This window comes from Elgaria multicarinata, chromosome 1, assembly GCF_023053635.1.
Source record: "Elgaria multicarinata webbii isolate HBS135686 ecotype San Diego chromosome 1, rElgMul1.1.pri, whole genome shotgun sequence".
In the NCBI taxonomy this organism is placed as follows: domain Eukaryota; kingdom Metazoa; phylum Chordata; class Lepidosauria; order Squamata; family Anguidae; genus Elgaria; species Elgaria multicarinata.
Window position 1 is genome coordinate 34,416,163 of NC_086171.1, and position 26,828 is coordinate 34,442,990.

At 38.9% G+C, this 26,828-nt stretch overlaps 1 protein-coding gene across 1 annotated transcript in view; it reads left to right on the top strand.

Annotated features, from left to right (window-relative positions):
* NCAPG2 (non-SMC condensin II complex subunit G2) overlaps positions 1-25,899 on the top strand; it is a 35,133-nt gene extending 9,234 nt beyond the window's left edge. The window contains exons 9-27 of the mRNA XM_063125874.1: positions 281-376; positions 2,903-3,028; positions 3,465-3,644; positions 5,745-5,897; positions 8,403-8,625; positions 9,237-9,340; positions 11,077-11,250; positions 11,684-11,754; positions 11,955-12,108; positions 12,243-12,416; positions 13,564-13,680; positions 13,776-13,919; positions 14,632-14,731; positions 15,793-15,980; positions 17,240-17,386; positions 19,776-19,879; positions 22,142-22,239; positions 23,677-23,779; positions 25,710-25,899. Of these exons, the coding sequence (XP_062981944.1) occupies positions 281-376; positions 2,903-3,028; positions 3,465-3,644; positions 5,745-5,897; positions 8,403-8,625; positions 9,237-9,340; positions 11,077-11,250; positions 11,684-11,754; positions 11,955-12,108; positions 12,243-12,416; positions 13,564-13,680; positions 13,776-13,919; positions 14,632-14,731; positions 15,793-15,980; positions 17,240-17,386; positions 19,776-19,879; positions 22,142-22,239; positions 23,677-23,779; positions 25,710-25,761 (2,508 nt within the window). The 3' untranslated portion in view covers positions 25,762-25,899. The remainder of the gene's footprint in view (positions 1-280; positions 377-2,902; positions 3,029-3,464; positions 3,645-5,744; positions 5,898-8,402; positions 8,626-9,236; positions 9,341-11,076; positions 11,251-11,683; positions 11,755-11,954; positions 12,109-12,242; positions 12,417-13,563; positions 13,681-13,775; positions 13,920-14,631; positions 14,732-15,792; positions 15,981-17,239; positions 17,387-19,775; positions 19,880-22,141; positions 22,240-23,676; positions 23,780-25,709) is intronic.
* Positions 25,900-26,828: the final 929 nt, after the last annotated feature.

The following is a 26,828-nucleotide window of genomic DNA, read 5'->3' on the forward strand; positions in this document are numbered from 1 at the left end:
GGTTTTCGGTTCTCTTTCAATACCTAATTGAAATATTAATATTTACCTTCTTTTCAGTGTATGAGAGTGAGTGAATATACTGTAGTCTTAAATACATGTTGTGGTCCAATATAGCTGCAGCACTTTGTAAGCATTACTTAGAGGTATGTATGTGGTTTTGTCTGCTTACACAAACCATAGGAATGCTCATTTTGTAAATGCTAATAACCGGATAAAATGGCATGTGTTTTTTTCAAATAGCATATGAAGTGACCTCTTGTACCGTTTTGCATTTTGTCAGTTGCTGAACTATTTCCACAAACAAAATAAATGTCGCCAAGGAGTTGAAGAAGTTCTATACAGACTTTATCAACCCATTCTTTGGAGAGCATTAAAGGTAATTATTTTTTCTAAAATGTCACCTTTTTCTGAAGGTATTTTCACATCAGTATTATTTTCAAAAGTGAATACTAATTTTAATAAGAAATATCTGCAACCAGAGTCCAGTGGGGGAATGGCAAATAAAAATAGAGGTCTTACCATTGAGACCGGCAACACAAAGTTTTGTGGTGGGAAACATGTGGCCCTCCCTCCAGATGTGGTTGGACAGCAACTCCCATCAACCCTGTCCAGCATAGCCAATGGTGAGGGACGATGGAAGTTGCAGGGCAACAACATTTGGAGGGCCACACATTCCCCATCCCTGTTGTAGGGTAGTGGAGCGCTCCTGTTCATGGCTCCAGGCAGCCCGGAAAGGGCTGAACATGAGTCATGTGAATGGGTCTTCTCTGTGGTTGCATTCAAACTGTGGAATTCCCTTCCACAGGAGACCTGTTTGGCTTTCTCTGCCTGTCTTCCACCATCTAGGAAAGATTTTATTATTCACACAAACTCTTAATTTGCCTGATTGTGTTTTAATGGGTTACCCAAATATGTTGGTTACATTTTAGTGGATGCTGTTGTCTTTTAATATATTTGAATTGGTTTTTATTATGTGTTTTATTTTTAAATGATGTATGCTACCCTGAGTACTGTGTTGTACTGTGGAAGGGCGGGACATGAGTTTTCTTAAATACACAGCTGGACAAATAGGCAGACAGGCTGGCTGCCATTTTGGCAGGCTGTTCATGCACTTTCTCTGCACCTTCTGGCCCTGTAAGACGTGAATTGGAAGAATGACTCACTAACAAGGGCAAAATGAATGGTAGTAAGCAGTAAAAAAGCTATGTTGCTTCCCCACCCTTCTCTGACTTAAGCCTGATGAAGAACTTGTCCTTGCTCAGAACATCATGTATTTTTGTCTTAATAAATTTTTATATTCTGGCTATTACTGACTTATTTTTCTCTCTGATTTTTCTTGTCTGGGTAGCCTTGCTCTGGTGTGGGATTAGAGAGTGAGGTAGTAGACCACTGCCTACGTAATTGTTGATCGACTCCCCCCTCCCCATTTTTGATCACAGATTAATTCTGTTGATGGCTTTAAGCATAGCTGGGGAACAGTGTTTAGAACAGGGATGGGCAGGATATAGCCCATGGGCTACAAGCACCCTCTCTTCTTGAATTTGCTCCAGCAGAAGAAAAAAAGAACCCTACAATAGGACATGCAGGAAAATCCACCTCCAGACAAGGAGCACCTTGTTGGCTTGCAAAATGACTCTCTTCTTCTTCTTTTTTTGCCATCACCACAGAAAATTCAGTGGGAATTTCAGTGGGTCCAGATAGTGGGTTCTGGGGAAGGAATGAAGCCCCTGACCCCTAGAAGTTGCCCCGTCCCTCGTTGAGCATGTATTGGGTGGTCATGCTATGCTCCCCCTTCCCCAGCGTGAATCTATCAGCCTTGCATCCTTGTGACTCGTCACTGAGTAGCTTGATGTATATGTGGAAGATATACTTATAATAGGCTTTCTGGTGGTCTATGAAGTTACGAGATTATAAAGCACTTGCATTTGCAATCCTTTGCCTTTATTTTTGCACGGTGAAATCTATGATTGGCAGCTTTTCCTGAAGCTATTCTGTCTTGGCTGCTTGACCTCTAACCTTAATTTCAGTATGGTAAAATCCATGTTCATGTTTGAGTGATGATTTGATGTTTGTTCATATAGTATATTTACTTTGGGCTGTATGGCTAAAGTGTCGGACTGGGAGTCGGGAGATCCGAGTTGGCCATGGAAACCCACTGGGTGACTCTGGGCCAGTCACAGACTCTCAGCCCAACCTACCTCACAGGGCTGTTATTGTGAGGATAACATGGAGAAGAGGAGGGTTATGTACACTGCCTTGGGTTCCTTGGAGGAAAAAAGGCGGGATATAAATGTAATATAAATAAATAAATAAAACGATGATGTGAAATTGCAGAATATAATTTTAGGATCAACGTTCAGCTTCCTAAGAATCTCAGTTTTTCTCATTAAAAAAAAAAAAAACACCAAAATGAGTTTCTGGCCTTTTATAGCTGTGAAACTATTTTTGAATATGGACAGCTGAATAGACTTGAAAAGTGACGACTGAATTAAGATTTCCAGTTGTGGAAGGCTTCTGTGCCGTCGTCCCTCCCTATGATTCACAGAACCAAAATAAATTATGCAAAATGATTTAAAAAATGAATGAAGCTATGCAGAATAAGAAATGTGCTTAATTAATGCAGATTGGGCAAATAAGCTCTTCTGGGTGCAGAAGTTAGAGTACCTTTATACAGGTGTTAAAAATAATTAAATGAACTCTGACTAATTATTACACAAAGATTATAGGTGACATGAAAACAAGATTCCCAGTTAGACTTACAGTACAATCCTGAATAGACTATGCATAGATATAAACCCCATTGAGTTCAATGTGACCTACTCCCAGGCATGTATGTGTAGGGTTACAGCATTATTTTGTTTTGTGGTGTTTCTTTGACCTCTTTTCCTTTCCTTCACAACAGGCCAGAAACTCAGAAGTCCGATCAAATGCAGCATTGCTATTTGTAGATGCATTTCCCATTCTCAATCCATGCTTTAACAAAGAGGATACAGATAATGAAATTCAAAGGCAGTTTGATGACCTTTTTGTGAGTAATTTGTTTTCCATCCCATCCCATCATAACAGTTTTAATAATGAATTCAGCATCTTTGTATTTACAAAGTTGTCTAAAAAGTCAAAATTCTGATAATGTAAACCCTCATTGGCCTGAATTGTCTACGTAGCAATTCATTACCAACAGAATACTGAATGTTGGTTACTTCCCTTTCCCCACAACACACACACACACACACACACACACACACACACACATATATATATATATATATAAAATTGATATGCCATAAAAAGCCAAGATAAACTTATAATATTGGCATGGAACACATAACTAAAAGTTGATTAAAGGACAATCTTATAAGAAGGTCTCCTATGCAAACTGTTGAAATGAATGTGAAAGCTCTGCCCAGTTGCACAGAAGAGTTGCATATCATAATATTATTCATTATTATATTTTCTGCTTATAGACTCTCTTAGAAGATCCACAACCTCTAGTCCGTTCAACAGGGGTGCTTGGTGTTAGCAAAATAGCTTTCAAATATTGGGAGATGATTCCTGCAACTGTGCTTGCTGATCTTTTAAAAACTCTCATTGAAGATCTTGCATTTGATGCCACTTCAGCTGACGTTCGATGCTCTGTTTTTAAAGTAAGTGCCTTTGTGACTAAATAAAATCTTTTGTGTTTTAGTAGTTTCTCCTTGAATTTATAGGCTTGTTAGGTTGGATCCAACCTTTGCACAAGCGTAAGTCTGTTTGCACAACAGGACTATGGGATTTCCGCTCCTTGAGACCTCCCTCTGTCCCCTGCAGCCTCCCATCTGTTCTGGATTTGGGGCACCTGCAGGGGACTGCAAGGGGGAGGGGGGAATCCATTCTGCCAGTGCTTCCCCCTCGCTCGTGGAATGACGCAATGTATTTCCCATTTAAAACAATTCTCGGTGCAGAATTGCTGCATTGAGATGTAACAGCAAACCGTTATTTGTGTAATATGCATGAGCCTTCTGCCTCATAGAATCATAGAATTGTAGAGTTGGAAGGGGCCTATAAGACCATCGAGTCCAACCCCCTGCTCAATGCAGGAATCCCCCTTAAAGCATCCCTTTCATTCATACTTGAGGATAAGCTTAGATGCTTCTGCTTAGCAGGAAGTCATAGTTTGCTGTTGTGTTTACTATGGTTTGGGATCCTGGTTTATGTGCAAACCATGACTTGCTGCAAAAGCAAACTATTATTTGACATTAATGGGAAACACAAATGTCTGATCTCTGCCTATTGCATCCAAAAGAAGGGGAGGAGGGAGTGCAAAACCTTGAGACTTGTAGCAGTTCATGCGCAGAAGAGCAAACTATTGCCTTCAGATATAGCTAAATTTGTGCCTATTACTCCCACTTGTTTCATGAATACCTGTGCAGATTTTCAGGAGGAGCAGTAGAGCAGAATAATAAACCCTGAACCTACCCCCTCCATTCAACATGAGCACACACAACATCCTCCTGTCTTGTACAAAGAGAATGCAAAGCACTTAACTATCCTCCTTATCTCTAAATGATGGAGCAATGGTGGGTGAGGCTGGTGGAGGCCTGCTGCTCATCTTGGGGGCCGGTTGATGTAAATGGTCGCCTGTTCTCTGTCTTCAAATCTCACTGCAGTGGCTTGGATGGGCTGAGGAAATTGAGCACAGAGTTGCCAATTTGGGAAATCAGGCAGTGGGTTATATTTAAAGTGTAGAGCTGCTCTCACTTCCGTCAATTCCAAACATTGGTGTTGACTTTTAAAGCCCTAAACGACTTGGGAGCAGAGTTCTCCTCCCATATGTACTTCCTTGGACCCATAGGCCATCTTCAGAGACCCTCCTCCAGGTGTTCCTGCCAAAAGAAATTCAGCAGGTACTTTCAAGACACTCGGGGGTGGGGGGACGACAGTTCACACAAGAACAGCCTGTGGGTTCTGGGTGGCTTGTTAACCATGGTAGCAAGTCATCCTGCCTCTGTCTCCATGATATGATAAGCCGTGGTGATTGCCCGCTGCAGCTTGAATATTCACAGTGGAGGCTGGCACGTGCCATAAGCCACCATGGCTTATTTAAGCCACACACCTGATTGCGCGAACCCCTCGGGGTTTTCTTAGTCATGACACTGTGTTTATGGATTGCCCTCTCCAGGAAGTTTCATTTGGCACCTACGTTGTTGTCTTTTCAGCAGCAGAGAAAGACCTTTATTTTCTACCATGAGTTTTAGAGTTTTCTTTTTTAATTTTTATGTCTGTTTTTATATTTTATATTACTATGCTTTGTGGTTTTGCATTGTATTTTATTCTTTTGCATTTTGTAATATGTCCACAGAACAATTACTGAACAAATTAAAAACAAAATAAATGAATGAATAAAATACACTTCCCACTAGTATGTTAACTACTGGTATGTCTTAAACTGAAATAAAAACTTCAGTAGGTGTACCGAGCTTTTAAACAATTCCTGCTCTGTGCCTCCATAAATATATTTGTTGTCTTTGTTCCAGTTCAGCAATACATTCCTAGAAAGAATGTTAATAGAGAATTTTTATAAGCACAACACATACCACTTTGCATTTAAACGGCATATTTTTATAAAATGTGTTGCTTTACTTTTTGCCATTCACCTGAGCTGGTTCTCTGAGCAGCATGTATTTAGCAATTAGAATAGTTTCAGCTCTGTATTCCCTGTTTTCCTGTGATAACCTTTTATTGGTGTTTTTCTTTCTCTCTTGCAGTGCCTGCCTATAATTTTGGACAACGTACTAAGCCACCCATTATTGGAACAGCTCCTGCCAGCCCTGAAATACAATCTCCATGACAATTCAGAGAAAGTTAGAGTGGCTTTTGTTGATATGTTGCTGAAAATTAAGTCTGTCAAGGCTGCTAAGGTAGGATAAATTAGGTTTGCTAGGCTGCAGACAAGATGCATAGAACTAGGCAATTTATTTTGGAAGATGTACATCCATCAATACTGCAACAATCTTAAAAGGAAAGGGGTGCAAGTTAACCCGTTAACATTTCACTCCAAACGATTTACTATTGTTGCATTTTAAATTAATCAGTGCCTGGAAACTTTAAGCATATTTTTTCAGGTTTTCTAGCAATTATCTTGATTGTATGTCCAGTAGTCAAGCAACAACTGAGAAGTGGTATTTAATTATCTCTTTATTTATTTTTAAAAATAATGAAGCCTGGTTCGGAGTCGAGACTTGGTATTTTGTAGCTGCAAAAATAAACTGTCTAAATGGGAAAGATTTGGGAAGTGAACGGAGCATTGATTGGATAGCAGATGTTTGGTATACCTGCTGAACAGTTCAGGAGGGTATAGAATTAGGAGGAAAACACAATTCTAACAGAATTCAGGAAAAATGGATGCTGTCGATTTATAAGGATTAGTCAATCAGATCACAGGGGTTATGGTGAATAAATATAATTTCACATCTATATACTCTGTTGAGTCCTTTGTATATCACTTATTTGGTTGTTTATGACAAAAATAATACAAATCTGAAGAAAAAAAACCTTAGAAGACCACTTTCCATTATAGTTGTCTGTGCACCAGCACCTTTTGGAATTTATTTTGGGGCCCACTTTGTCCTAGAACTTTTTTGTGTATTTTCTGTAGTATATCCATGAAGATGAGGGCTTGATTTTTTTTTAAAAAAACAAAACTAAGACTGAAGGGGTACACAAATACATGTACCTATTTTCAGGCTTGAAAAAAGAGGAAGTGTGATTTATTTTTCAGGACTCATGCTGCTATGCCTGCTTGCATGTACAATAATAATAATAATAAATTTGTTATCCGCTTCTCCCTCCGGATTGAGGTGGGGTTCAACACAAATGCAAATGCCATATAGTGTGGCAGTGTGCCATTTGACAGGAGGGTGATGATATTAGTACCTTTTTAAAGTACTGTGGATGGCTAGGTTAACTTGACCATTACTTCTCCCTCCCCTCTGTATGAAGTGAGATCAGGAATGCACCCTGGGCTCCCTTGCTTCCTTTCTGCTCCTTTTTCCATGTTGTAGAAGCAAATGTTCAAAGAGAGAAAGAGATCTGTAATGATTTGAAGGCCTTCTCTCTTGATCCTGGTTATTTGACCTGCTTTGGAGTCAGTATTCATAGTCAAGGGAGATCCCTTGTTTCAGTGAGTTGGGGTTCCCTTGGCTTGCAGGTTCACTTCTTCCTCCCTGCATTCCCATCACATGGATAATATGACTCGAAGGCCCACTCCTGATTGTGCTGTGCAAAAAAGTTGAGGGGGAAGTACAGCCCTTTAGCTGTGAAGAAATAATAAAAAAAGGTCTCTCAATTTCATTCTGCTGCAAAAAGAAAGAAAGAAACAAAGACATTTTCATATTCATGCAGGTGTGATGAGACAAGAGTGAGCATGTTAACTTGTCATAGCATGAGTAAGAGCTTCTATTCTCTGCTGATTATTTAACACCACTGGTGTGCTAGGCATTGATACAATAGATGTGCCATTCTGTCTCCAAGTGGCTTATCTGAAATCAATCCACTGGATTCAGGTTGGAGGCAGATAATTAGGCTTGATACAGCTGAGAGCAAGTTGGGAGAAGACTATTGCTAGTCAAAAGGCTGAAAGGATGGAAAAATGAAAGGGTAGAAGCATATGATTAATTTCAATTAATTACAAGACAGAGAAATCCTGGGTAAACCAAGTGCATTTACAGGAGCTATTTAAAACATACTCCATTTTCTGCCTCCATCACTGTATCGGACAAGTGTTCCAGATAGGGTGTGTACTGCCACTGAGAAGGCCTGCCTTTGAGATATTCCATGGCGGCATTCTGTTGATCGCCTTGCTGATTGTTCCTCAATCAACAGAACGTGGCCACAAAATATCTGGAACGTGGGCCTTCTTTGTGGCACCCATGCTTCCCCCCCCCCCCGTACAGTTCAGGATGCATAAAATGTATGTTTTAAACGCAACCCCAACTTTTTCTGGCTTGTAATTAACTGCAGTTAATCATTTGCTGCTCCATTTTACTGTTCCTTGTATTGCTTTTTATTGTTATTGTTGTTGAAATTGTCTTCAATGGTGTATTTTAAATGAGCTTTTGGTACTTATATGTAAACTGCTTAGAGTTTTTATTAGGTTAACTGGTATGTAAGTATATATCAGTACATAAATAAATAAATGGTGAAGTCATGGTGTTCTTCAGGGGCTTTTCAGAAGCGAGTTTTGAGTAGAGATTTTAGCAGGAGATGCTTTCCCAGACAGGCAGCGCAATTTGTGCGAGAAGACAAAATGGGATTTGGGGATAAGGAATTTAGAAGGCATACATCCAAAGGGAAATTCACAGATAACTATGAAGTATAATCACGATAACTTTTTTCTTCTTTTGCCCCACATCATCACAAATTAGTTTTGGAAAATCTGTCCCATCGAGCACCTCTTAATTCGCCTTGAAATTGATTCACGACCTGTGTCACGGCGCCTAGTAAATCTTCTGTTCAGCTCATTCTTGCCCATCGATCAACCAGAAGAAGTATGGTGTGAGCGCTGTGTTGCACTAATCCAAATGAATCCGGCCGCAGCTAGGAAGTTCTATCAGCATGCTTATGAGTACACTGGCCCGACCAACATAGGTAAAGTTCTGGAAAGTGGTATTCGTGTTGTTGGCCTGGATTATGATAAACAATCTATAATTTAAAAAAGTATTGGGTGGCTTTATTGTAAATGCCTATATACTGGTAACAGCTTCTGAAGAATGCTGTGCCAAATTGAAAGTGCCAGGAAGGAGGAGGGAGAGACGCCGCTATATGGAGTTGTATTCCTGACTTGCATATCGTATGCATGCATATAAGGTGGTATCTACTTGGCTTGCTTATTTTTAAAGGCAGATCCTACTTAACTTCTCCCTAGTGCATAGCCATTGAATGATGCAGCCGCATTTAAATATTTTATTTTGAAATATATACGCATGAACATGCTCAAGGCCATTTACAAATCAATTAAAATCACTAACAAGGAAAATGGTTAATAAAATATTAAGGCCTAAACAGCAGTATGTATTATTATTATTATTAAACTATTTTGCTTTTATATTTTGTTAAAATTGAAGACTTCAAATGCTTAATTTGTTCCTTTTTTAAAAAAATGAAACAATAACTGGGTTGACAGCTCTGTTATCCACTAAGTAAATTGCTCCTATTCCAAATAATTTTTTGTAATTGTACACTTTGTTCTTTAATTCCAGCTAAATTGATGCTTACCATTCAGCGCTGTTTGAACGCTTGTATCCAGCAGGGATTAAAGGCAGCTGACACTGATGATGAAGACAGTGAGAAAGAAAATATGAGTGTAAGACTGCAACAGTAAAGCTTCTAATATGAAAATCCTAATTCATTTTATGTAGCATACATTGGACCTTTTGTCTGATGTTCTTTGGAACAAAATACGACTGAGATTTGTTCATTACTTTATCTATAAAGAGTGTGTCTCGGCATTTTAGGTACCCTTCCATTTCAAAGGGAATAGAGGCTTAATAGGTTGTATTGAATGATTTTCCAGACTTAAAATTTTACCATGGGTCCCTGGTGAGTTTAATTGTTTTCAGGTTGCATTTAAGCTGTAGTATCTCTCCAATAGCTGGAGCGTGTTCAGAGGATGGTAACAAGGATGATCAGGGGTCTGGAAACAAAGCCCTGTGAGGAGAGACTGAAAGAACTGGACATGTTTAGCCTTGAGAAGATAAGGCTGAGGGGAGACATGATAGCACTCTTCAAGTACTTGAAAGGTTGTCACACAGAGGAGGGCCAGGATCTCTTCTCAATCATCCCAGAGTGCAGGGCACGGAATAATGGGCTAAAGTTACAGGAAGTCAGATTCTGGCTGGACATCAGGAAAAACTTCCTGACTGTTAGAGCAGTATGACAATAGAACCAAATGCCTAGGGAGGTTGTGAGCTCTCCCACACTAGAGGCATTCAAGAGGCAGCTGGACAGCCATCTGTCAGGTATGCTTTAAGGTGGATTCCGAAGATGATGATGATGATGATGATGACGATGATTAAGTGGTCTATGCATGGCATCCATTGGTCAGGCGTCAGCTGCCTTTCTTGGCGTAGTGAAGATCTGTGCAGGTGTTTATAGAACTGTTTTGCTTCAGTATGGCTAGGAATGACCAGCATCTAGGGCTGGTTCAGATAGTGACAGTAGCTGTAACACCCCACATGTAGTGGGGTGGAGACGTCAGGACTGTGGGTATCACAAAACTCAAACTAAGAACAAGCTCCTTCCTTGACCTGTGAGTGCCCTACAGGCATCTAAGCTGCAGTCTGCTACAGTGTAGAAAAGCTTAGGCCTACTCTAGATGCTGTAATATAATGTGGTTTGACTAAGTCAGTTAAGCTTGCCTGCCTGCCTGCCACCATGTATAGAAAGTAATGTATGAGCTAGACACACTGTCCATGCAATTCAACTAATTTATGCGTTTCATTTATGCTTTCAATTGCAGTTGTGACATACGTCATACACTGTGCCATCATGTGTAGAATATTACTGCAACTGTCAATATCTGAACTAGCCCTAAACTCTAACAATTCCTCTTAGTTATGACAGTCAAAGTGCTAATCCATTACTATTGCAAAGTTGGTATATAATAATCATGCAGTCATCGGGAAGCCTCACTCCAAAAAATGCTAGTTTCCTTTTGTGTGTGTGTGTGTGTCCTTTTCCAGTGTCTCCATTGGTTTTTGTGTATACTTTTATGTCTCCAATGTCCTTCAGGTGTAATAGTTGGAGTTTGAAAGATCATGAAATTTAGATTGTAGCTCTGAAACACACAATATAGCAATATATAAAAGAAAATGTCAATTTATGTTTGTTTTCCGTGATAACTAGATAATTGACCCTCTCTTATACAGTAGCAAACTTCTAAAATTGCTTTATTCTCAGAAATTAAAAGAACAGGTTCAGGGCATTTACATACTCATGACTTCAGAGAGGCTCTTTCCATTTCTTAAAAGCATATAAACTAATTTGAGACATATTATTCAAGAGTCATTGCATACTAATCCTCTAATATTTGAATTTCAGGTGCCGAATGATGTACTGTCAATTGATGACATACCTTCTATGGCAGGCTTACTTGAAGTTATTGTAATTCTCTGGAGAAGTATTCGTAAAGCACTTGATCGCAATGAAGGAGCCAAAAATCATATTGTCCAAAAATTTGCTACTGTGATTCCTGAATATTTAAAAATATTTAAGGTAAATGCCCTATTAAATATACCTCGAGTCCAGTCCTATGCATGTTTAGAAAGAAAGAAGTCCTACAACTTTTAGCATGCCCTAGCCAGTATGGCTAACTGTAGGACTTTTTTCTGTCTAAACATGCCTAGGATTGCACCCTTAGAAGAGTCATCTACCCATGAACATATTCAGATTCCATGTAAGCTCTAATAGTGCTGTTTATATTTGTAGCACAATCTGGACAGCCCGAAGGAACGAGAAGGAACTGCCAATAAGAATCAGGCTAATAGTTGCCAACCAGTTCTTGACTGAAAAGTTTGAGACTTTATTGCTATGCTATTAATGATTAGTAATTTACTATCAAAATGCAGGCATGGCACTTAAAGCATTTAGTATTCTTGTAATTCATATGTTTAATAAGGAATTTATAAACTTTTTTGCTTCAACCTAGGAGGATCGTTGTACGTCTCCAATAATTATCCTGGCATCTTTCATGCCACCTGCTGCAATTCCTGCATTCAGGTATTCCTTAATTATTATTTTTTAAAGGTTAAACCTGTGGATGAAAACTACCCCCCCCTCTTAAATGTGTGCTATACATATTTAATTCCATTAAGGACATGGGATATTTCTATTCATAGGGGTATTGAAAAGTTCTTTAGATTTTTTGAAGTTTGTTTATGTGTTTAAATGTTGAACATATTATTTTCATTTGTTTCTAGCTGTGGTGTGATCTCTAAACTGAGGAATCTGGAAAATGGTGTCACTGAAAATAAATATTCTACTTTGCTTGACTGTCTGTGTCGCTGGGGGAAAGTGGGACACATTCTTGAATTAATCTGTGATTGGATATCTGCTGAGCCAAATAGGAGAGAGGTGTGTGAAAGAATATCTGATTTCGAATGTGTTTATTTATGCAACTTTTGCAGTTAATATGCTTTGTTTAATATTTTAAAGTGATAACTTCCTAATGCTTAAAAATAAAGGGACTCTCTTCTCCCTGTTCTTAGAGTAATGGGACTGCTGAACGGCGAGTACGTATCCAAGACACACACGAATCAAAACCAGAATTGGCACTTGATTATATAGAGTACTTACTGACTCATTACATGAATCGGGATTGTCTTCTGTCACTCCCCAAAGAGAAACTGAACCAGCTTTTGAAAGTCCTTGAAGCTGCAAAGGTGAGATTTCACTTTTTCCACAATATTGCATGACAATCTGAATTAATTCTAATAACTCTTATAAGGCTTTCGCTAAAAAATCTTCCTCTTGTATGATCTTTTTCCATACCCTAATCGCACAATAAACTTCTGAAACTACTTATTCCAACAAACTAGCAAAGTCTTCATAAGCTATCAAAACAGTCACTTCTTGCAGTCAGATGTTGTGGTCCAAACTAACCTGTTTCCGTGCGAAGTGCGTAAATGGCAGTACATGGCTATGTGAATTCAGATGATATAGACTGATAATATAGGTCAGTGTTCCCCAAGAATTTGTGATAATCATACATACTTGCAAGGACCAGATGGATTGTGGGAATAATTTAATACTGGAGCTATCAACAACTGCAATCACAATAGGGCCTATATTTCCTCAGTGCTCTTTTGTAATGAGTTTCTTTTTGTCTCTTATTGTGGACTTCCTGCAATAAAATTTAACTGATTGGACAGAACAATGCAAATTAATGATAAAAGTCTGTGGTGTTAACAAACTGCTTTTCTGCCAAAAGATGCAATAGGCCAAATGTATGATGCTGGCCAAGAGCCCTGTAGGGAATGATTGGAAAGCTGTTATGTTGTTGGGGTTGGAGTGAATTGCCAGTTTTCCTGTGACTGCAGCCCTTTGTGCTGTATTGGATGTTTTTCCCCTGAAAAATTGGGGTGGGGCTGCAAGGAGCTTTAGTAAGAGGGGACAGAAAATCCGCAATATCAAAGCAAAACAATCCATTTGAATTCAGGCCACTGTGCTGCCAGTCCAGACGTCATAATGACCAGGATTTTAAAAACCCTGGGTTGTTGTGAGATAAGTGGGAATGACCAACCATGCTGGCTCCTATGCTTGGGCTGCAGCTGGGCAGAACTAGGCAACCCAGGAATCTCTCCCCCACAATATGTTAAAGAACCTAAAGTATGTGGATCGCAGTCTTTGAACTAAATACTTTAAGAGCATCAACTTTTGGTAGCTCGGATCTGATTTGTGAGTAGGACAAATACATCACTTCTAAAGTGAAAATTAAAACAATTATATTAATATCCACCTTTCATTCAATCTCTATGCAGAATATTCAAATTATTCCCACCCACCCTAAATGTGATTCTTAAATTTCAGGGTGTTCTAGATTCGTATATCAGAGAAACGGATGCAAGCTCTCCTGGCTTTTACCAAGCAACTGCACTGAGAGCCTTCAGTCTGTATTGCAGATTAAATATACATCTTCAATACAAGGTACTGTAATTTCAAGAGCTACTCTACCTTTGAGTAGAAATGGCTTTCAGATTCTGAATGACCATTATATTTGTGTACGTGTTTTTTCTTAATAGTTTGCCTCTGAAGATCAGGATTACGTGTCAGCTTTGGCAGAAACAGGAGCTTGGATAGAAAATAGCATTCTACCAGCTCTTTTGACAGATGAACAGGAGGGCAGCCTGGGGAGGTCAAGTGAAATCTCTCAACTGGTAGTTCAGGTAATGGATGATTGTGTTCGTGTGTGCTGTCTTACATATCATGGTTTTTGACATAATGTTGGCTCAGTTCAGATACTACTTCAGCATGGCTTAAATTAAGCTTAGCTTAGAGCAGTCCTAAATAGGGGTTGACTTCCAAACAGAGGCAACCCAGTGTTTAGAACTGCTTCTTCACTTTAATTGTCCATCTTCTTAGAAACTCGTTATTTTAGAGAGTTTTTTCTGTTTTTCTCTTTTTATCCTACTCACCTGTCAAGATACCCAGGGTAGCCTCATTTTCTTGTTCCTTCTCAGGACTCCTATTTATTTGTTGTAGGACTTTAAGAGGTGAACAACCATAACTATGCTTTGTCAATGAAAACTATATTCCAAACTATGGTGTGCAAACCTTCAGCCATTTTTTTCATTGTGATTTGCTGGCTGTTTTTCAAACCATGGTTTGTCAATTCAGGAGCTCCTACATCAATGAAAGTTAATCCAATAGCAAGGTCCTAATACCTTCCTTGCATCCTTATGGATTTAGTTGACATGAAAAAATACAATTTAAAAAAAAATCTGGCAAAAATATGTTTCTAATTGTATATTTCTTGTTAGGAATTTGGAATTAACCTAATTCATAACAAATTGTAATCTGAAAAGTGTCCTAATCTTGATTGATAACTGACTGTGCACAAAAATCTAATATAGATAAATTTTCTGCTCCTGTATGTAGACTTACCTTACAGTGTGTAAGGATCTTATAGCTGTTGGTCTTGGTGATTCAGAGTTTCAAGCTCACCTTCTGAACATGACAGGTGTGATTATACACGGAGGTAGGACATGAGTTTTTTATATCTTTTTTTTTTAATCCAGAAACCATTTAAACACTACAAGGCTACAGACAAACAATACAGCCTATAGAATATAACTTCAAATATCTTATATTCCAGTATTGTTCTACAATATAGATACCAGAATGCAAAAACTGGCAACATTGGCAAACAAGTGCATTGTCTAATACAATATATGTTTATTATAATTCATATTCTTTATTAACTTGTAAAAATGTCTGTAAAAGGAAGTTGTTGTACTCAGTAAAAACAAAGTTATATGTTGACTTCCTGTGCGATTCGGTTGCTAATGCAAAACACAGTTTTATAAATGTTTTTAATTCCAAAAAGAATCAGTTCCAGTTGTGGGCTTCAGTTGCAAATTGCACAACTACCATTATATGTCACTGATGCAGTGCACAAACCAGGTCCAATAGGCTCATTGAAGTCAGACTCCAATGAGTATCTGCAAGAATATACTTAATAAGTGCTGATTCATACCCATTTTAGCAAAATGTCTTATTTGTGGGTGAATTAATTAGATGGCAATGCCAAAAAGGAAGCATTCTGTATTGGCTATATCCAGCGTGCAGCCCCCATTGTGTCCCCTTGCAATGCTTGACACCTCTCCCATGTGCTTTTTCTGAATATATTTTCAAGACAAGACTTGGGGGCCTATTTGTTTCAGACTTCTAAAATGCACTTTATAAGTTAATTTTAGGTTGCCTTTATTTCTGGATGAGTGTGTGTGTAGTGCATGTGCAAGAAATAAATTTGAGCATACATAGCATGTGTGAAAATAGATGCATAAGCAGTGAAGAACCTTTCTTTCTTTCTTTCTTTCTTTCTTTCTTTCTTTCTTTCTTTCTTTCTTTCTTTTGACTTTTTTTTAAAGAGTGTTCTATGTACATAGGAACTTAAACGGATGGGGAGAGGAATACCTGTAACATTAGGTTTAGTGGAAGATTGTAGGATCAATAACCGCCAGGGATTAATCAGCCATATATGTTGGAGGGTAGAATAGGTAAGATTATATTCTGAAACTTCCGTTTTTATTTGCTTAGACAGAGGCTACATCTTCATTCCAATATTAGTTTACATCCTGAGAGAGGTGGTTGAAGCTTCTTTAGCCCATGACGCTGATAACAGTGAACATTTGGCAGAATTTCTTGACAATGTTCAGAAGATGTTCCAGAAAATTCTGGAATGTATGGCACTCAGACTCAGAAGACATCGAGAAGAAGGAATTCAGGTATTTGTTATAACTAAAGCTAACCAGTTTGAATTACTTACTTGGGTATTGTGATGGGGAGGAAAACCGTAATGTGATGTGAAAGGTTTTCTCCCTAACATGCACAACTATGTTGGCCAACCAGGCATGGCTACGTCTCACAAAGGAGAGTCCACAAAGAAGGCTATAGGCTTCTCTGAATATCTCCAATGCACCCCAGACTTTTCCTTTCTCCAAAAATAAGGATATCACATTGCTTTTTTGACCAACACATATTGTCAACTAATAATTTGAAAGCTGCTGAAATTTTTCTCCTGTGTGAATTATAAGAAACCCAATGCTTGTTCCTATATCTTTCATTGGAAGCTTTGAAAACTACATTTGAAGGTCATTGTTCACACCTACATTATAGCAAAGATCCGGTATTTCTAATTTTGCTTTTGGAAACACTTTTTAGAAAGGTTCATGATTATTGAAAATGCAAAGAAATTTACAGGAACATGCCAGTTAAATTTCTTGATAAACATGCCCAGAGAAGGAAAATTATTGCTTACTAAAGGAACAAAGTAGACATTAGCTGCCATAGCTTTTCAGTAGCTTTTATAGACATTGTGCCATGTTTTCCCCTCAGTCTCTCTGGAAGGGCTTGGCTGCAATTCAGTGCCTGTTCGAAAGCATTGAAGAAGGGCAGACAGGCTTAAATGGTGTGTCTAAACTTTGCATTCTACCTTCCAAAAGCTGTTGTCTGCCATATAGGAAGTTTGCCAGAAATGTGTGATCTTCACTTTCTCTGCTTTTCAATTCTTTCTCAGCCTTTGATTCTTTGTTTCAGATTATAAAGATTTGTGATTCTGTTTCTTCTTGAACCTTTTAACCTTTCTGTAAAAATAGAATTGTATTGTATGGATTTTGGCTGCTTTTAAGCTTCATAGAGAGATTTGGAATTGCCTTAATTTTGTAATTTCTCCTAAGGTTGGTGCAAAGGGCTAGCAATGGGTGGCTTGTCTGTGAAGTTCAGTCTATGAAACAAACTAATGATGGACTGGCTGGAACTGGGTGTTCTCACTTCTGAATGCAATTAGGCAGTTCACTACTGACGTGCTTTGTCAAGTGATCTGCAATGGCTACATGTTTTAAGCTACAGTGGTTGTCATGGGAGCTCTGTATGCTTCAAATTATGTAGATGTGCCAAAAGGGTATAAATGGCTCAACGTGTTTTTAAAAAAGGAAAATGTATGTAACGATCCGTATACAGTAACATTACTTTTTGCTTCTTCTAGTTAATTCACTCTGTTCAGGAGCCTCTTGGAGAATTTATACGTATAGTCCAGTGTTGTACTTTGACTTCTCCAGCTGTTCGCCATGGAGTCCTTTCTTCCCTGCTAGCTGCAGCAGTAGTTGAGATTGGTTATACCTTACAATATAAGGTACAAGATTTTGTTTTACTGTTTTTATGAACATGCTTTATGTGGGGACCATGGTATAAATATGGCTCATGGGGGTTCCTCATCTGACCCTCCAGCTTCTTCCCTAGACCCTGCCTCCTGTCCCAGACCTTTCCCCTGTTTCAGCACTGAAATAGGGGAAAGGGCTTCTAGCAATAAATCAGAAATAAGCCCTTCCCTGGGGCTGGGGAAAACCCTGGCAGTGACTGGGTTCGCACGAGACAATAAGCCACGGTCAACTGTGAACCTTGTTAATGTTAGTGTGGCTTAGCATGACATACAAACCCAGCACAGACAATTCAGCATGGGTTGTTTCTCCCAAACAAGCCACTTTGAGAATCCATGGCTTTTGGTAGGTTTATTGAGGGTAGCTTGTTCTCATAGTAGCTTGAAGTGAGGTGTGAACCCAGTAGCGTGGCTACCTGGATTTTCCTGGTCCTTCACAAGTGTGTAAGAGCGCAGATTTGCCTGCCTACTCTATGTAGTCTTGCCGCGTCAATTTCCTTGTTTGTTACAGCTGTAATGGGAAGTGCAGAAGTGGAATAAGTAACATACTAGGAAATCGGCAAGGCGAAACTCCGCATAGGCTCATCTTCACACACTTGCAAAGGACCAGGAAAAATAATAATACTAAGAGAAAGCCAGAACCCATTTGTGCAACTCAGAGGCACTGAAAAATATAAAAAAAACCCAAATGTGTGCAAAATAGGTGCTCTGAAAAGGATCACTGGGGGAAGGGCAATAATTTTTGCTTAGCGATGTAATCCTCTCACTATTACACCTTGAATTGACACTTGTCAGTGTCTTCCCCCCTTTCAACTCTTCCCTGGGTCCCAACAAAATTGACAAATGGCAGCTATTGGCCCCAGTGCACTTTTGAGGGCAATTATTTCTGGAGTTACTGTGCTTTGTACTGTCCATTGGGGCCCCATTCATTCAAGGGGTGGGGTGGGGAGTCAAGAGGAGGTGCTCTATTTTACTGCCCTGCCATGAGATTGGCAACAAAGCACTAAGGGGGTGGGGGTGGGGAGCTGAAAGTGGCCAGCAGCTGCAGGAGTGGGACCTTTGGGGGCTGGTGTAATTAGTTCATATGAAGCAGCCTTTTTTAAAAAAATGGTGTTCCACTAGCAAGGTAAGCATTGAAGTGGAGAATGAAATTTAAAAGGACAGTGAAAAGAGGGGGTTGTTGGTATGCTGGGTTAACAGCCTACAGGGAGTCTTGTGCACTTGCACAAGACGGTGTGGGGGGGAAAGGATAAAAGGTTTGCAAGTGCGTTGCAGTGTTTATAAGTGCTCAGAAAATTATTTCCTTTTTGCGATCTGATGCCAGGGGGTTTGGGGAATTTCACTTAGGAAGTGCTGAAGGGGAAGATTAAATTGGCATTGATAAGCTGGGAGGACTAAGGGGAAGCTACCCAAGCGACAGTGCACCGGATTGTCTGAACTCACCCATTGACACTATCCTGAAATGAAAAGATGACTTCTGATTAATGGATGGAGACAATTTGGCACTGCGTAACTTGACCAATACCAGAGCCAATACTATCAGAAACAAGAAACTGGCCTTATGAGCTTTGCATGTTAGCTGCCAGTGAGCAGGCCCCCCCTTTCATACCCAACGTGAAAGCACTACCAATGGCCTTTGTTTTCCATCAGTTATGACACCTAACTCACTGTTAAGCCAACATAATTTTTTCTCACTATTCTAAATAAATACCAGCAAGTCCAACAGACTGTTCAGTCCCTTTCCAGCTTAGTGTGTGTGTGTTTGGAGGTGGTTGGTAATGCACATAGACTATTAATATGCTTTTCATCGAAAGCATCATCCTGGTAAGTGCTACTTTTTGCAACGGGATTGCCATTTCAAAAGCCTCTTATGAGCTCTTCTGCATTCATCATAAGGTAGTTTGGCTTCCTGTACCCATAGGAAACCTGCACTTTTGTTCCTAGATGGATCTTAGTAACAAACAACAACAAGTCTCCAATACATGTTAAAATATTACTCATAGTGGTGTGAAGCAGCTAACCAGGAAGTAGCTGGCCCTGCATTTATCTCAGTCTTGGTATCACAAAACACCTAAGAACATTAGGTTGGAGGAATACTAAGAGCTGAGTTCCTTCGACTTTTAAGCTTTCCAATGGTTTTTTTTTTCATTTTATGCTTTTTAAAAAGCATAACTGAAGACAGTGTTATTCTTTTTCTGTCAGTACTATTATGCCTTACTCCAACCCACCCCTCCAGCCCCCAGACTTTAGGTATTTCAGTGATGGTTAATGATAAAGTAAAGTGACATAAAATGTTGATATTTTACCTGTTCTTTATTGATTTCTGCTTTGCCTGAAGAGTTCCTTTGTATCTCTCCTGTCTTAGGCATCAAATTCAGAGGAGCTAATTCCACCAAAGTCTTTTTCAGATCTCCCTCCACTTTCAAGCATTTTAATGGCAATTGTGAATAAATCAGCAAATGTGGTCAGGTAAGCTTACATTTCTCAATAATGTCCATAGAAAAGCAGTTTCTTAATGTCAATAGAAAAGCCAAGGTTCTTGCATTACCAAACAATTGTGCAGGAGTTAGTGCACCTCCTCTTCTGTACCATGCAGATAACTTCTTGTCTGAAATGTTCTTTCTGTGGCAGTGTTCAATTTGAGCATATTAAAAAGAGAGCTAAAGGGATTAAAATAAGTTTTAATTCCTTAACTCCAGCATACTCATACTTTATAATGGCAGTATAAATGCATACTATATAATGGAAGTATGAATGCCCCCCCCCAAACGTAGAACATTATTTTAGTAATAGTGATATATTGAAGACTCATTAACCATGCTTCCAGTATAGTGCAAAATGGGGTATGTGCACTTTTTTACAAAAATATATTCAGACATCTTTCTAGTTGATATGTAAAATAAATCAAGGACGTTCTGGAAACAATGTATTTATGTTCGTAACTTTTTAACTAAACATTTTGTAGGTTCTTTAGATTACCTATTGCGGCACTACAACCAGTTAGGCTGCTCAACATGCTAGCATGGTAGACAAACTTGTCTCAAAGAAAGAAAAGACAGCTTGCCCAGACCACTTCACCTATTGTTTCTGTCTCCCAGTGAGTGACACGCTCTTCTGCAGCTGATGCTTTCACCTCACAGCGAACTATTTTTCCCTGGGCTTTAAGCTATCAAGTTGCAGCCTCTTCTAAAATACATTTCTTTGAGCAGACTGGACAACCAAGGCCTCTTCAAAGTACACATGTTTGGGCAGAATGAGGGATGGTCTGTTATCTCTGGGATAATTAGAAAACATTGACTAAGAATCGTTCTTCTGTTCATATATTTGTTTCTGTATTTGCCAAAACAGAAGAAATAATAGAAAGATTATAATAACTATTGGAGCTCTTTTGGGAGCTAGCATCAATTTGTGGAGATTAGAGGAGGAAGCCTGTTGAATTTGAAACTACCTTTTTTGCCATACACAAATTCTTTAATCTAAAATTGCTTTTCCTTGTAGCCATTGTCACTGTAACTACTTTTATTTGAGTGTCATTAGCTTACTTGGTGTTCATCTGCACTTGCTTTCTAGTGATAAACCATCTGGTTTTATGATGAGAGTGTGGGTGTATAAGAGTGTGGGGGAATTATTTATACAGGTTATCAGTATTCATTTTGAACTGAACATTGCATTTAAAAGCAACACAAACAGCTGATTGTATTCTGTCTCCCCCCGCCCCGCCTTGCCCCCCCCCCCCGGGCTCATATGGGATGGTTATATTCTCACAGCTTTTTTTCTACATAAGTATAGCTGGATAGTGCTGTAAAAGCCATATGCTTACATGATTCATACATGAACCTGTACGGTTCAGATGGTATTGGGAAAGATATTGGATTCATTATGGTTATTGTTGGTTCTGTCGCGAAGAAATGTTAAGTACACACTGACTATGTTTCTGGATAGCAAAATGGTAGGCATTGGAAAAGGGAAGAATCATCATTCAGCAGTATTGATTGTAAGTTCCTTTGGGTGATAAGCAATTGGAATTTGATCAGTGAAGGAAGTAGTATTACATAATCACATGATAACTGTGAGCTGCCACCCCCACCCCCGGTGAATGTAATTCTTTGATATGTTAAACAAGGCATTTCCCTAGCAAGTATAGGGAAATATCCATGTTCTTGTGTAAGGAATACGATGTCATGTTTTGGTCACCTTTGTTTAAGATGGATACATTATTCTAGCTATTTGCTTGAATTCAACAAAGTGAAGTATATTCTCTAGGATTAAAGATTAAAGGCCTTGGTCTGTGGCAGTATAATAGAATACTGAATATAGCAGAGTTATGTAAGGACAGGAGTTATTTAACTGAAGGAATTATTGTGGGCATAAGAATGGATGACTTGCAAAAAGAGGATGATCGAAATAAGTTAGAAGAAGAGACTGGAAAGGTGACAGGGTTGATCTCTTAAGGGTGCTCCGATAGAGAGCTTTGAGGGTGGAGGGAGAAAGAAATGGTAATATTGGGCTAAGGGTGAAGAAAGGAGTAGCTTTTTTCAGGTTGCTGGGGAGGAAGAAGTGATAGCATGGAAGTCAGGTTTGGGCTTCAAACGTATTTGAAATGAACTTTTGGATCTAAGACCTCTTAAATGTAAGAACTCTGAAAGCTCATATTTCTTCAATTGAATTTAGATTTGGATGGTTCGTCTATTTAGTTCTTCTGTATTTAGCACATATTCTGTTCGTTCTTAGATCTTTTTTAAATGAGTTAATGGAATCCATTGAATCTGAAGAAATTGAAGGAATTATTAGCATTACAGCAATGGTGTATGTTGTTTCTTTAATTAAAGGTGAGTAAATATGTTTTGTCAAATTCACTGAAAGTTTTGTACGTTTAAGTCTGACTTCTGGACTTGCTAAATGCTTCTGACTCTATGCCTCATCAAAAAACCCACAGTAAACCTACTAGCCACGGGATTGATATCTGTTTAAAAAACAAGAAGCAGAGAGTGAGAGGAAAAGGTTCTCACAAGGGAGAGAATTAAGCCACGGTGACACATGCCTTAATTACATCCCAGTTGGATTACTGTAACGCACTCTACGTGGGGCTGCCTTTAAAGAGTGTTCAGAAACTTCAGCTGGTTCAAAGAGCTGCAGCCAGATTGCTGACCTGGACTGGTTACAGGGAGCACACAACTCCCCTGTTATTGGCTTCCAGTTTGTTTCCGGGCACAATTCAGAGTGCTGGTTATGATTTATAAAGCCCTATACGGCTGAGGTCCAGGTTATCTGAAAGATTTTATGCTCCCTTACAAGCCTGCCCGTGCTTTAAGTTCTTCAGGGGAAGCCTTTCTCTCAGTCCCACCAACATCACAGGCGTGCCTGGTGGGAACACAGGAGTGGCTGCTCCAGTACTCTGGAACTCTCTTCCCAGGGAAGCTAAACTGGCTTCCATCCTGATGTGCTTTAGGAGGCAGGCAAAGACTTTTTTGTTCCGGCAGGGGTTTGGCGAATGATCTGGATCTGTGCCAAGGACATTTAAAATTGTCATTTTAAATGTTTAAATGTTTTAATATTGGAATATGTTTAACATACTTTTAACTTTTGTATATCTGTTTATAGGTTTTTAATGTATATGTTTTAAATTTTGTAATGATGCCTTGAGGCCCAGCATTGGGCAAAAGGCGGGATATAAATAATAATAATAATAATAATAATAATAATAATAATAATAATAATAATATAAGATTGATAAGATAACACTAAAAGTAATTATGTTCTTGTATACTGGGCTTAAAAAGCTTTGATGTAAATGTCACACGTTCAAAACCATTATCTGTAAAATTGACATTACGTTATATTTCCTTCTTTTTATTTTAGGAATACATGTTAGTATTAGTTGTTAATATGTTTCTGGAGTATGGAACATTAAAAAAAATGCCATCAGAACACTGGGTTTTCCACAACAGTGCATTTTTTTATTGATAAAATAATTAGATATATTTTAAAGTGCAAAGGCCTAATGCTTATTGAAACGTTGTGCTTTAGAGTTTGTATAAATGCAAATATTTCACTGCATTTGATTTTTAAAGACACTTTGTGCCCAGCTTTTGCAGAACAAATTATTGCCTATTTTCACATGAAAATTAGATGAATGTCTAACTATAATTGTTACTTTTAATCTAGCTATTAGTGGTTTTAGTTTGATACCATAGAGGAGTATACAGACCTAGTTCTACTTCTCAATAAGGCTCACTTGTTTTCAACCTAATCATGTTTTTCAACAGGTAAGCAAAAGCCTTCGTATGTAAAGGACATAGCATCTGCCCTTCAGAGGAAGTTAACCTCATACAATGAAATTGCCGAGGAAGATGTTAGTGGCGTTCAAAGGTAAAGGAAGGAGGTTTATTTCCTTGAAATAGTTCTATCTTTTTTTATGCTTGTGTATAAAATATTGTACACACCGATTTCTATGGCAGTGAGTGCATTATATGAACTTTAATATTGAGTTAGGCCACAGATATGCATGCTTAGTCTCATCCTAAATGGACTGGACTATGGTTCTGGGGATGCTAAAGGAGTTGAGGCTAGGGAAATTTATTCATTAATTCAATCAATCAATTTATGAGTCCTGTAACTATAATTGAATTTATGAGTCCTCTAACTGAAGTTCTTAGTACTAATCTGGGTTCTAAGAATTTTTTAGAGAGGAAGATAAATTGGGGAGAGAACTTCAGACTTTAGATAGAAGAAGTTTCTGTACTGGTTTGTATGAGCCATATGCATAGCTTAGGGACGAGCCATTATAATAGATCTTACCCTTCTACACACACACAGTAGGAAAGCAGATTTTTTTTAAAGGCAGTGGCTGCAATTTTTAGGAAAACTACCACTAGAAAATGGAGAAGGACTGAACAGATATATCTCCAGGAACACTAGGCATTTGAGCACTGGGTTTTTATAGTATTTAGAACCTGGGCATTATGTCCCTGGGCAAAACGAGTATGGAAAGAATACTTCTTTTGAAACATCAGAATTCTCTATCCAACTCGAATCAGGCTGGGATTTCCCAAGGGATCGCTATACTTAATGGTGGGGACTCTGCCCTACCAGTAGAATCATAAAATAGTAGAGTTGGAAGGGGCCTATAAGGCCATCGAGTCTAGCCCCCTGCTCAATGCAGGAATCCACCTCAGAGCATCCCTGACAGATGGCTGTCCTGCTGCCTCTTGAATGCCTCTAGTGTGGGGGAGCCCACGACCTCCCTAGGAAATTGGTTCCATTGTCGTACTGCTCTAACAGTCAGGAACTTTTTCCTGATGTCCAGCTGGAATCTGGCTTCCTGTAACTTGAGCCCATTATTCCGTGTCCTGCACTCTGGGATGATCGAGAAGAGATCCTGGCCCTCTTCTGTGTGACAACCTTTCAAGTATTTGAAGAGTAATTATGCAACACTGAAGGGGTTTGGAACTCTTTGCTTGTCTCCTGATTAATGCACCTAATTCCTTTATGGAGCATGCAATCTTACTGTGGTTGATTAAGTCGTATTGCTACAACTTACCCTGAATATATGTCCAGAAATTCATGATCCTGGAGGTTCTCACTTACTGGAAATACTTGCTCCTTTCAGCCAATGATGCAAGCTCCTTCCCTCCTGCCACCCAAACCTGTCTTTACACTGAGTGGGTGCCAAGCTGAGCTTCTTAAAGTGACAGCACAGTGTCACACAAAATGCTGGAACGAAGTCTTGGGCTCTTATGCCAGGCAGCCTGCCAACAAGCCTGTTTATTCTCATTACGCTAAACTATGGTTTAGCATGAATTCCAAATGCAGCCATTGCCTTCCTCATTGCGAAGTTGTGTCAATATTTCTAAAATCTTCAATCGATAAAGGGCAGTGTAGGTGGAAACAGGACATCTTTTGTGTATCTCCTTCTGGCTCATCTGTTGGGCACAAGAACACAGGCCGGGGATGGGGGCGGGCAGAGAATAATACATCCAGCATAGGGGTCTCCTTGCTCAAAACTGCATGTTCTCCAATAATTTTTTCAGTACAGAGATCCTCGCGCGTTGCATGTGCTCCTGCTGTTGCAAAGCAAGATGCGTGGGTCAAGGCCTTGACGAAGAAAGATAAATCTTAGCAACACAATTCTTGCTAATAGTTCTGTGAAACAAATTCATTTTGATTTGACATCTAGTCTTTTGCATAAGAGCATCAGGAATGTCATCGTAAGCAGATGTTTGAGTTAATGGAAAACAATATTTGCTTATTTGCCAGTCATTCATATAACTTACGCAGCTGCTCACTGCTCTGTTTTCAGAACCCTGTATGAAACAGCTCTACAGATTCTGGATGAAATACTAAGTCCTTGACCACATAACTACCTTCAGGTCAAGGAAAAAGAAAAGAAGATGCGTTCAACCCTTCCAAAGAGAGCCAAAGTAGTTATCTGTACAGTGCCTTGCCTTGAAAAATAATGCTGTTTGGTGCTTCCTTGTAACAGAATTGTACATTTGTGGGGGGTTTTAACAATTGTTAAATGCAAAAAATATTTTTATACATTGTATTAAGTATGGCTAGTATACTTGATTTACATTTTGTATATATTTAATGAAGAGTTTTCTGTTCTTTCTTTTGAACAAAACCCCAAAGCTCGTCACATTAAATCTCCTTCTTTGAGAACATCAGTATAGACATATGAAGTACATCTTTTCAGGACAAAATAAGCCCCTTATATATATATATTAAATATGGTAATTGCTATATAAATCTATTAAATAAATAACTGAATAAATAAAAATATTACACATCATGTAACCATCTGTTAATGAAGAAACGTTGTGAGCGATTTTTAAATATATTTCAAATCTCAGAATTTAACACTTTAGTGAAAGGTGATAAGTCTTACTGACTTATTTTGACAGTTGATGCAGAATTGAGGAAGTCTTACTGACTTATTTTGACAGTTGATGCAGAATTGAGGAATGTATGTGTGTAATATATATATATATATAGAGAGAGAGAGAGAGAGAGAGAGAGAGAGAGAGAGAGAGAGAGTCACTAGAAGAGAGCCTCCTTAGCCCATGCATGCAAGCATCCATAGGTTGACCACTCATTGACTACCTTAGTTGGCAAATGCTAAATAAGACTTCTTCTGTACTGCTAGTGTCTCCAGCATGGAATCCATATGCACCAATGTGCCTGCAGACATCTCTCTTGGTGCCCACCAGGCCCCCTGCCTCTCCTGAAATTCATATTATTTCTTAAAATAAAAACAAAATAAAAACTGAGAAGCTGGCATGCCGCAAAGTAAAGTGCTACCTTCCAGTGTCATCTTCATTTGGATTCAAAAGAGTGTGTTTGTCTGTTTTGGAGCTTGGATTCCACCTCTGCCTCGTGCTTAGGTTGTTGGGTCTTTTAGTCTACCCGTTTGCCTTTT